Source organism: Abramis brama (genome assembly GCF_963993115.1).
Source record: "Abramis brama genome assembly, chromosome: 1".
NCBI lineage: Eukaryota > Metazoa > Chordata > Actinopteri > Cypriniformes > Leuciscidae > Abramis > Abramis brama.
Window position 1 is genome coordinate 5,442,518 of NC_139963.1, and position 12,709 is coordinate 5,455,226.

A 12,709-nucleotide genomic window follows, 5' to 3' on the forward strand; every position below is an offset into this window, starting at 1 on the left:
TAGACTTGCTGTAGCTCAAGTCCTGAAATTATGCTGAAAACCATTTTACTTACTGTTGTGTACTCAAAATAGTACAAGCAGTTGTCGGTCAGAATAAACCATCTCCTCTTCCAAGTTTTTACTCGTCCACCTGCAAAGAAAAAGGAAAACCATCAATGCCAGTGACCCAATTTCTGAGCAGTAACTGACTAGAGCCAATGCAACACTCACAAACAGCTCCTGTTTCTCATTTCAGGAATATCAGCAACAATATATTCTAATTTATATGCAAATGATCTGGTTCAAGTTCTCTATTAGTTTTCCAATGTAAGTTTTTTTTTTTTTCGATGTTATAATATCTTCTCTTTTCTATTTTAATGTGCAGAGACAACTCTCTGTAAACATCAATTGGTTGAGTTCCTGAAGAGTCTGAGACTATCCTGTCCTAAATACCAGCCTCAGCCCATGTGGTCTTCATTATAGTGGCATCCCAGACAGAAACGTAGTGTCGGCCCAGATCCGGCCCACATCTGGTACATGTGGATTTAAGTAAATCAAGTCAATTGTACTTTGTAATGTCCAATTGAAAGTTTTCTGTTCAAGTGAACTTTGAATCATACTTTTAATAGTCTTTTTTGTCATGTTTTAAAGAAGTAGACTTATTTTGATGCGTTGACTAACATATGTTAACTGTAGAGTGTTATTCAATATTGTATTGAAAGTAAATATATCTTAAACGCACTAGATTGCAAAAAAGATGTACTTATAAAGTCCCTTTTTGAGTTAAAACTCTTTGATCACCAAAATTACATATTTAAATGTTTTTTCCTTGAAATAAAATTCTTCATGCCTTAAAATATCTTGAATGTAACTCGACACCCTTGCCTCATTTAGTATGCGCGGTTCTATGAATATGCAAATGAGCCCCGCCTCCACTCACTCACTCAGCTCAGAGATCCACTGGTTGACGATCACGTTGATCTGATTGGTTACAAGGTAGTTTGTGATGTCAGAAACACCAGCGATTTCAAAGCGTGTTTTTGAGACTGTCTTTGGTTCACTGCAGTTTTAAGGAGGAAATACTCAGCAATGGTGTCGACTTATGAATTTACACATGAGTTTGTCTTAAAGCACATTAAAAACACCACATAGACACATAAACAACATTAAAAGCTGGATTTTCACCACAGGGGGACTTTAAGTCCTACTTAAGTGGTTAAAAAAAAGCACTCTTAAATTCAACGGTTCATAAAAAAAAGACAATTTGTATTTTGTTAGAAGAGTAGATCTACTTTAGTTTCCTCATGTCCTCTTTAATGCGAGAAAATGGGCTGAAGGCACAACACTGCCTTGCTTTATATGCCAAGTTGAACAGTTCATAAAAAAAGAATGATACAACTATTTGCATTTAATATAAATTTAACCTATAATATATTTGATTCATTTGCAGAAGAGTCCAAAAACATTACATTCATTTCACTCTATATTATTCCTGTAATAAGCACTCTTTTTAAAGTGTACTTCTTTATCACAAGAAGCAGCGCACACAACTCGATTTCAACTCCTGACCATAGAAAGCAAATCACAGAAATGTCCGGGAGCAATGTTGCAGCGCTGAGAGAAGTTATTTCTATTTGAGACCGAAAGAGAGCTTGGATCACAGTGCTACCCTTATTTGGGTTATTCCTCACAAACAATCTCTCACAAAAAAAGATACACCTTACAAGAGATTGCATTCTGCGATCAAATTAAATTAAATGAAATATCTCACGGCAAACGTACAGACGCCACTATCATGCTGTAGAAAATGGTGCAAAAATCCAGTCTCTCTCACACACCCCCACACACTCATATACATTAAAGCCTCTGACTCATTTGCAATCGTTCCCCTGCTGTATTGTGTGCTGTTTTTGGCTGTAATAACGTGGTGTATCGAGCACAGCGCTGTAGGCTTCTCCACCCCCTCTCCCGACTCCAACGCCGTCCCACAGATGCTGAACGCACATCGGCATCGGGAGAGATTAAAGCCGTGCTTTCTGCTGTTCCCTACTCGCAAGTCTATTCCCATGATCCACTTTCACAACTCTGATGTTCTCCTCAGTCACAAAAGATGGCAGCGAGAGACACAGTCAAAGCACTGATGAAAGAAGGACACACACATGATGGGAAATGAGGGTCGTCAGAGAGATCAGTGAGGTTGAGGGATAATGACACAGGCCACAGATCAGGGTCATTTGGACAGTGCATGTAGTTATTGATTACAGTGAGATTTCCAGGTATGGGGATATAATTGCTAATACAATATTTGTGAATTCTTTAAATAAAACCATACAATTCTTTACATAAAACCAACAAATATTGGGTCCTATCACACACCCGGCGTGACACAAGTGTGTTTTGCTAGTTTCAGCCCGACGCAGTTTTCATTTTCACGTCCTGCGTCACGTTGTTTAAATAGCAAATGCATTTGCGCCTATCTGTGTGCTCATGGGCTGCTGGTCTGAGAACCAGGTGTGTGTTCAGGCGCATTGTTGGAGCGTTGCTATTTTGAGGAGCTGAAATAGACTGAGCCATTGACCAACTGAAACCTGCTCTAAAGTCAATGGAGCAGTATTTATGTTTTTCTTATTTAAAGAGCGGGTTAGTAATGTGCGCCTATAGGCGGGTACAATGTGTACCAGGCATTACTTGATCCTTATGTTGGTTGGTGACACATTTGCATAATTCAAACCCTATAGTCTTTATTGGCGGCCTGTGAACAACTGTCTTGGTCATGTTTAGTTACATTATCATGTCTTGTTTAGTTTCATGTTCAGTTTAGTTTTGTTTCCATGGTTTTCCTTGTCACTGTTTTAATTGTGTTGTCATGGTTTCTGATTGGTGCACACCTGTTCTTTGTTTCGTTAATTATCTTGCCCTGTGTATTCAAGCCCTCTGTTTCTTGTGTTCAGTGTTAATGCTGTTGGTGTTTGTGTAGTTCTCTCACACTCTGCATAACAAATATTGTGTTTCTTTGTTCATTCTCAATTGGATTCGCTACAACAACGTCTCCTTTAACACCATAGTTGTAGCTGAGACCGGAAGAGTTTGGTTTGTGTTCTCGACATGTGGAGAAGACGCTGTTTTCTGAGTCACGAATCCACTTTGTTGCACTTCAAAAGGATGAGGACTCACGCTCGAATTGATCGACGACGCCATCTTTACTATTTGTATCACCTATATAAAATAGCATAATAGGGGCACTTTAAATTCAATCAGGTCACCATTCATTAGTCTAGTGAGTATTTTTCAGGGCAAGTTTATATATGAAAGATAAGTTATGTATATAGACACATTGTATTCATGGCTACAAAAAAAGCTGCATTTCACTTCTGTTCTGGCTTGTTAACTTTTTTACTACACCTGGTATTGTGTACTTTTAATATTAAAATTTCTCTACGACAAATTGTTTGTGATGTTTCTAATTTGTAAGTCACTTCGATAAAAAAAAAAATTAATAGAACATGAATGAATGTAAACCATTGTTCTGGTCAACAGAAATTGTAATGAATAAACTTTACATAACATTTCAAACATATTTGTTTTTCCTTGGAATATTTACCCTGCCAAACGTTTGTGGGTTATACAGAATAATAAAATAAATTCAATCTAAATTTAGCTTTTTTTATTATTAAAAAGGTGTTTTTAAAATGAACACTTTCTGTTCAGGATAACCACATGATTCAAAATGATGGTTATGCTTAAACTGGCCTCATTAAACTTTGTCATGGTAAAAAAAAAAATCAATAAGTTATACAGATTTTGTTCAGTGAACACTAATGTATTCAGTGATTTTGGCCATGACACTTTGAACATGAGAAAATAAGATTTTTTGGAAGTTCAGCAGTAAACTTTTTAAATGAAATGAACTTGAACAAACAAACACACTAACAAATAAATAAATACTTGTTCTTAAATAAGTGCACATTTGTTTAATCTGATTTAGTCCTTTCATTTCTGGAGTCCTGTCTATTTACCAGTGTACATTTCCACAGATCCAACAGGGATCGTTTAGTGAGAAAAAGCATAATTATTTGAGTGGAAAAAGCTTTCAGCTGAGGGAAACACATAAAGATTGTGTGGGTATAAATGTGTACTGTTATTAATAGAAAGTATATAGGTCTACCGGGACATTACATAGAAAACAAGGAATTTGTGTGTCCAGAGCCATGTGCACTAAACTGGTTTTAATGTTGATAATCGTTATTTTACAGTGAAAACACAGAGATTTCCGTCAATGGCGGGGAAAGAGTTAACAGATTTAACAGATTAACAGTTGAATTAATATTCACAGCTATTTTGGGTTAGTGATCTACTTATTTTATTATTATTTCTGACTTTATAGTAGCTAGCAGCATAAATAATTGCTACAAACTTAATCTATGTATCTATGTAACAGCTTTCCTGTAGCTCAAACAGTAGAGCGTTGGCACTTGCAACGCCAAGGTAATGGGTTTGATTCCCTGGAAACCAAGAACTTATAAGAGTGTAAATGCAAATGTACCTTGAAATGCAATAAAAGTCGCTTTGGATAAAAGTGTCTGCCAAATGTATGCACTTGTTTTTAAGTCGAACTGCCTTCAGGATAGTAAACTGACCTCTGACCCCAGACGCTGCCTAACAATAAGCCTACAGACCGGAAGTGGGAAGGCCTTGAGTGACAGTCAGGAGAGCATCAAATGAAGGTTAGAAGAGATGAAAAGAGGGAACGATGGGATAGATCTGCCCTGGTTTTGTTACGTACCTCCTGTAGAGAACGCCAGACAGTCACAGGATAGAAAATGAACTGCAAAAAATACTTTTCTTACTTAGTATTTTTGTCCTGTTTCCAGTCCAAAAATAAAAAAATTCTTAAATCAAGATGCATTTACTAGTAGTAAAAGGCCATTCTTATTATGTCTTGTTTTCTGGGGAAATAAATCAAAATTAAGTGAGTTGTTACTTAAAAAAAGCAAAATGATCTGCCAATGGGGGTAAGAAAAATGATATTTTTTAAAAACAAGACAATATCTTATGGCCTTTTACTACTTTAGTAAATGCATCTTGATTTAAGAATTTTTAGATTTTTGGACTGGAAACAAGACAAAAATACTGAGTAAGAAAAGCATTTTTTGCAGTGGAGGGCAAGGGTCAAAGGGTGTCAGGGAAACAAGAAGGAACGCTCAACATCAACACATACTAACACACAGAAATGACACAGATAATGTTAGGAGACGGGAGACGGGACACTAGAAAGACACAAACAAGCATCACTTGACCCTTGACAAACAAATAAAAAAGACACATACACATGAAACACAGCAGACTCTGTATAGACATCCCTGCAGGGCTTCATTTGTGGATCAGATCCGGCACTTCCGGGATTTTGCTCCCATGTAAAGCCAGACGTTTGACTATCGGCATAAAGTCTGGTTCACACCGCAGCTTCTTCAATAACTACACACTTAGAAGACAGGAAGAGACCATCTGAATGAGAGACCTAGTTTGTGCATGCCGTGGGTTTATCTGAAATAGATTATAGTTTTTAATATAATGATGCAGCGTGTCTGCAAAGCGCTTTACAGAAAAATAGCAGAACGCCTGCAGTCCTTCTGCCTGTTCGAAAGTACAGACATAACTCTACATCCTTTCCCCATCTCATTTCAGATCGGAAAGGCATTTATTTTCAATAAAAATGAAGAAAATATTAAAAAAGTGCAAATAAAGTGTTTAACGTGTGTTTAATAATAAAATGTTTAGGGACGGGTTAGGGGTTGGTATAGGCGAGGGCTTTATTTTCCCAAAAAGGCGGCATCAATTTAATAGCTTTAATAAATATATTCATTTACACTGTGTTATTATTGCATACTGTTTAATGTAAAACAACACTTGAGGCGCAAATAGTATCTGCCACTATTTATAAGTATAAATATAACCAAAGACTATAGATATAGAAAGACGGTTCACTGCTATTACTCATGAATGGGAGAAACTGCAACGCGCAATATAGCGGAAATAAGTCCCGCCTTCTAAAGTGAATGAGCCAATCGCTGATGGGCAAAGTCATTGTGTCACTGCATCTCCCGTGAGAAACCCCGTTCCCATAGAAACCTGAGACTCGCTCTTATGACTGCACATGCGCATTGGCTCGTCTAGCCTGAAATTTTTTTATAAAAAGCATAAATAGCATAAAAAAACAACATTTACGGGACAAATTTTGTTGCTGATTGCATTTAATTGTGAGTTCGGCAAGCAGTTTTTGAGATGTCAGGATTCCCCCATTCAAATAGACAGGACTTGGTCTTGTATGGCCGAAACAGCTGCAAAGATGGCCGCCGAGTGAACAGACTTTGGTGCCATTGCAAAATCACACTCTCAAACGATCTTTATCAAACCTCTAAACCCCTTTCAAATCTTTTAAAGATCTGACGTAAGTAACCTGGCAAAGATGGCAAAATACAGTAATTCTTTTTTCCCCTCAGAAACACTCGTACTGTATAAACACAACTCTGAACCCAGACAGACTGAAACAAGCTTAACGTCATCCAATCAGATTAGAGCGGGCCAGATTCTCTTTACATCAGATTACCGAGTGAAATGGCTCGTAAACAGTGTTTCAGTAGTTTACATGCTGCTTGCTTAAAGTTACAATCAGGCGTAACACACTTTTTCCTTAATTCGGCAGAGCCTCAAAATGTACAAATTAAGGTCATTGGGTCTCATTCATGAAACATTCGTAAATATACGAGTAAATATGTGAGTGATTTGCGCGTAAAGAGACATTCCCGAAAATTCTTCTCCTGATTCACAAAAACTTCGTAAACGTCAGATTTGATAGTGAAATGTGTGTGTGTGTTACTGAATTCCAATCAGTCGTAAATGGGACGCGCGTGCACGCTCATTCTCAATTACCATAAATCCCGCCCGTTAAAACCGACTGACAACTATATATGGGCATCATATTATGACACCAAACGAAGGATTTCAACATGTCTTCTCAAAAGCGAATGAAGAAGAGACATTTCTCAGATGCAGAAATTTAAGTTTTATTATCAGAAGTTCATTCAAAACACCACATTTTATTTTCAAGTGTACATAGTGGCGTATCAGGTCCTAAAAAAAGGAGTTTCATCTGTTAATCGAACAGTCCCAGAAGTGAAAAGAAAATGGTTCGACATGAAGCTTGACTGAAACACTTGTGACTTGCGTGCGGACTTGTAAAAAAAAAAAAAAAAAAAAAAAAAAAAAAAGAATAAACAGCTTGAATATAAAAAAATAAATAAAATAAAAACACTTGCGGACTTGTGTTCCGTTTGCAGATGCTATTACTGGCTCTCGTAATAAAAGTAAAAAGAAAAACCGTATGTAATTACTATCATACTACTATTTTTTCAAAGTTCTGTGTAAATATGTACCCGATTAAGGTGAATTAAAATGCAGCCTTATTAATGAGCAAAACGTTCGGATGTTAAACGCACTATTCACGCGTGGCTGGGAGCAGGTGTAGATTTCTTTCGTACCAACTAACATTTGGAAAATACGAACATTTTAATGAATCCGAAAATTTACGCCAGAACCACTTTACACACGATTTACACAAACATTCGTTCGGCTCGTGTTTCATGAATGAGACCCAATGAGAGCTGACATTTAAAAAGTAAATTGACTTGTTACAGATTTCATGTACATGTACAGCATCCAGCTTCATCTGACACTTGCACACTTTTCACTATAGTGACTCTATTTGTCCCTAAGAGACGAGGCACGTCTGCTGAAGGAAAGAAAGAGTAAGAGTATAAGAGTATAAGAGTAAGAGTCTGGTTCTGACCTAACTTCAGGAGCCAGCCTTCTCGGTCCGGGTTGAAGAACGTGTGTGTGAGGTCGTTGCCGTCGTCCTCTGGGATTTTGAAGGGTTCGCTCTTGATGCTCTCGTACAGGTTCTGCAGAGACATTAGTCTGGTAATGTATGCAGATTCAGCACATTTACACGCACGCCTCTGTAAAATATTTAAAACAGTCCTATGGCTGCTACTGCATTAATCATGAGATTTAAAGTCATTCATATGGAAACTGACCCAAATGAGACAGGAGAGTAAATATAGTTAGTGTTGCTGTTAGTGTTAGCTGACTCGATTGAACTGGTTAAAGGATAGGTTCACTTCAGAATTAAAATTTCCTGATAATTTAATAATTAAGGGTTTTGAGGAAAACATTCCACATTTTCTCTATATAGTGACTTCAATGGGGTCCAAATGTGAGTTTCAGTGCAGCTTCAAAGTCTCGACACGATCCCAGCCGAGGAATAAGAGTCTTATCTAGACAAACCATCACTCATTTTCAGAAAGAAATTAACATTACACACTTTTTAAGCACAAATGCTGGTCAGCATGATTACCCTGAGCAGGTCCTCTGGCAGGTCTCCTCCCTCATTAATGCCTCTGTTCATGGAGATGAAGCGCTCTACGGCCGGTTTGTCCCTGACGTTGGGGTTGTGAAGGCTGGTGTTCAGCATGATGATGGCAAAGGACAGGACATAACATGTGTCTGCAACATAAACACACTAATAATTCAATAACCACACACACACAGCAAATAAGTCAATGCACAATAACTGGCATTGAAAGAGATGTAAGTGACTCTGTGAACAGCAATAATATTTGTGGTCTACTATTAAAATGAATAGGCTAATAATAATGTGTAAATAATATTGTGAAATAAAATTACAATTTAAAAAGAACTGTTTTCTATGTTAATATACTTCAGTGTCACATGATCCTTCAGAAATCATTATAATAAGAAACATTTCTGATTATTATCAATTCGCTAAATATTTATGTGGAAACCGTGATAATTTTTTTTTTTTTCAGGATTCTTTGATTAGGGAGTTCAATAGAACAGCATTTATCTGAAATAGACATATTTTGTAATATTATAAATGTCTTTACTGACACTTTTGATCAATATAATGCATTCATACTGAATAGAAGTATTCATTTATTTTTCTTTATTTTTTTTAAATCTTACTCACCCCAAACTTTTGAATGATAGTGTATCATGATTTTCAACATTGATAATAATCATAAATGTTTCTTGAGCATCAAATCATCATATTAGAATGATTTCTGAAGGATCATGTGACCCTGAAGACTGGAGTAATGATGCTGAAAATATTCACATAGAAAACAGCTTTTTTTAAATTGTAATAATATTTCACTGTTTATACTGTATTTCTGATCAAATAAATGCAGCTTTGGTGAGCAGAAGATACTTCTTTCAAAAACATTATTCCAAACTTTTGACTGCTAGTATAATTTATATCCACATATGGAAGCTTTGTTTTGATTTAAGGGTTCGTCACGGAGAAAATTGGCATAAATAAACCTTTCAAATAGAAAAAGGCCCATTTTTCTCTGCCAGACTGAGGTGTTTTCTTACTGTGCACTCTCTAAACACATCGTGACATGAGCTCTCACCTCAAAACTCAAAACAATCAAAGAAATGTTCAGTAACAACTTATTTTAATTGCAAGTTAAAAAATTCTAATTTATTGTTTTAATCAAACCTTTTAAGTTGCTAACATTATTTTGTAAAGTTCTGTTTACATCAACTTAATATCGTCTGTAATTTAAACTCAAATTTCTGCGTTAATTTGCTTTTTAAAAAAAATAGGTTGTAGTAACTTAATGAAATTGTCTCGATAACTTCAAAAAATAGGCAATGGATTTCTAGTTCCCAGCATGCTTTGCATAGGACTAGATAAGGAGAATAAATGGTGAAATTAAGTGTTAATTTATTTGTTTTTAATAAAGGAAAAGACCTGTTAGTGTTTAATGCTGTTATGTTATGACATTTAAAAGAGTTTCTGTAAGAGTAGAGTAGATACATGAAGGTAAACACTACATTGACTCTATTAGCAATGACTGTGCTAATGTAATATCTTACTTGTTCATTAAAAATACATGTTAAATAAGTTATGTTAGCATGTGCTATGATAGCTCATGAAATAGATGAGATTAATTGGTTCCAGGGCTCTGGTAGTCAGAGCAACTTAATATTACTGAGTAATCAACTTAAAAAATGTGTTTATGCTACAAATTATTAAGTTCCTCTTACTCAATGTAGCTTGTTGGTTGAACGTAAATTCACTCAAAGATGTCATGACTCAGAACATTGATGCAAACTGTTGCCTTAATTTTTTGTTTTGTTTTGTTGAATCAACACATTATTTTTTATAGTCTATGCATCTTATTACAGCCATGCAATGTTTGCAACGCTGCTTGCAAATGTTTGTTGGATCTATGGTTTCAGGAAAAACGCCAAATGGTTTAAATATTTTGGTAATGACGATGCTTTTGGGAAACGCGCCCCTGAAAGAGAAAACTTTATGCAAATTTCCTTGCAGCAATGCTGAGAATGCAACATGGATGCACAAAAACAATCTTGCAAGATGCATTTCGATTGGGTGTGTTTTGGGCCTAAACTGATGTTTCTTTGACCAACATCTCTCTGAAACGGAGCGGGACAGAAGAGAGGTTTGCATTAGTATGGACACTGGCTGTTTCGCTCATGTCTGACCTGTGGACTGAAAGACTCCCGGGTTGCACTGGCAGTACCGGGACGCAAACGCCTCCATCATTCGGTCAATCTTCTGTGCCTCGCCGGGAAGTCTGAAACTCCAGAGGAACTGCCTGTGTGGAGACAGCAAATCCCTCAGAAAATCAGTCACAAGTCAACAAGTCCAGTACACCCTTGGTTTGAGTAGGGTAAACTTACATTAAACAAATTAGTTCAATCAAATCAACTTTTATGAGTATTTAGAACTTTCTTTTTCTTTTGAGTTCACATAACTGACACATTTTAAGTAATCTAGATTGTTTCACCGTTTTGAGTTTTATGAACTTGTTTCTTTTTTAAATTTGACTAAAACTGGGCTGGAATATCTGTTTCCCAGCATGCTTTGCCATGACACTTGAACGGGAGAGTAAATGCTAAAATTAAGTGTAATGTTTTTGTAATTTTGTTCTGAATCAGAATTAATTGGTTTGAGAACATGTATGTTGTTTCATACTTTCGTAGCAATTGCTATTCAAATGCTATCAAAGCATTGTGTTACCAATTAGCAAGTTAGCATTTAGCTAGTTAAAGCTAGGCAAATTTACACTACTCAAGTATTTGAGTTGAGATTACATGATAATTTTATGTTAAATGTATGAATTAGTTTACTCAAATATTTTAAGGAAAAAAATAGAAATCTGCCAGTTCTGCTTAGTTTGAATTTCTTAACTTAAAAAAAATTGTGCAACAGATTCTTTCAAACTTATTGAGTTTTGCCAACTTAATTTGCCAAATAATTTCACACTACAAAAAAACAAATATTAATGATCAAGTTTGACAAGTTTAACGTGATTTACCTTCATAAAAAGGGGAATTTTTGAGCAAAATAGAAACCAGTTCATAATGATATTATTGGATTAATTCTAAGCCAAATAGTCTAGAAATGAGGCATTCCTGCAGAGAAGCTTTTCCCACCTCAGAGCCTGAACGAGGTTGAGGTCGGCAAACTCATGGAGCTCGACAAAAGCCTGGAGCACTTTGATGTTGAAATCATCCCTACGAGAAAACAATAGCCACACACAGAAGAAACGGTTACTTTCAGCAAAGAAAGGTCAATTGTTTGTCATCATTTGTGATGTTCAGCAGCCTTCCACTGTTGTATCTATAGCTATGCTTCATGAAATCCTGTTGTTTTGACAAGTCTCATCCCAAGAGGTGGTCCGTCTCCTTCAGAGGACTTTAACTGCTGCTGTTTTACTCCCAGACAATCAATTTCTGGAGGTTTTTTGTGATGAATCAGGCCCACATCTCACGGACATGTTGAATAAAGCAGTGTAAGAGACCCTTGAAGGAACGAAGCGAAGGTTTACCGTTCGCCCAGGTAATCCCCAATGACGGTCTTGTTCAAGCCTTCTCCTTTATAGAGGAACTGAGCGATGTCTTCAGGCGTCTGCTGCAGGAGGTCGTTCTCCAGAAGAAACTGGATCCCCTGCGAGAAAGATGATTTAAAAAAGGATTTTAAGATCAACCCTATATAAATGCCAGGAAAAGTATGTGGAAAATGTCCAAATGTCAGGGAAAATGTCACAATGTTGATCGCTCAGTAATAGCCTACCATAAAGAAAAGGCTTTAAAAGTATTAAAACATTTAGGAACGAATGAAAATATATAATATCTGTACAATACAATAACTTACTTTTTTGGGATCCATGTTGAATTTCTTTCTTCCCATTGCAATTTGTTTGTTTCTCTGTGTTGTTTTGCTGCAAATGAAAGTAAATATGTCTTAACAAAGATCCCCTAATAAGACTGAAGGTGGACAAAGGACCTCTTGTGTGATTGGCCTGCGGATACAATGTGCCAACTATCAAACAGATCCTGATTTACAGGCACAAGTCCTGTAGATTTAAGAGCCTTATCAAAGTCCCTTTGAGGCAAGTCGTTTCACTGACAACAACTGACAGTAAATGCTGTTTCTTATGATCAAATAGCATTAAAAAAAAGCTTATTTTCCGGCTGGACTAGCCAATACGTCTCAGAACACTGACAGTTTCCATATATCTATATCTATATAAATCACTAAACTCATCTGATCAAACGTTATGATTAGGCTGAAATGATCATTGGTATTGTTAAAAAACAAACTGCATCGTGCGTA

At 36.4% G+C, this 12,709-nt stretch overlaps 1 protein-coding gene across 1 annotated transcript in view; it reads right to left on the reverse strand.

The window, feature by feature from the left end:
• cyth3b (cytohesin 3b) overlaps window positions 1–12,709 on the reverse strand; it is a 43,594-nt gene that overhangs the window by 6,909 nt on the left and 23,976 nt on the right. The window contains exons 4-10 of the mRNA XM_084109007.1: window positions 12,248–12,314; window positions 11,922–12,040; window positions 11,527–11,607; window positions 10,573–10,685; window positions 8,393–8,541; window positions 7,826–7,937; window positions 54–130 (exon numbers count right to left, since the gene is read on the reverse strand). Coding sequence (XP_083965133.1) covers window positions 54–130; window positions 7,826–7,937; window positions 8,393–8,541; window positions 10,573–10,685; window positions 11,527–11,607; window positions 11,922–12,040; window positions 12,248–12,314 — 718 coding nt within the window. The remainder of the gene's footprint in view (window positions 1–53; window positions 131–7,825; window positions 7,938–8,392; window positions 8,542–10,572; window positions 10,686–11,526; window positions 11,608–11,921; window positions 12,041–12,247; window positions 12,315–12,709) is intronic.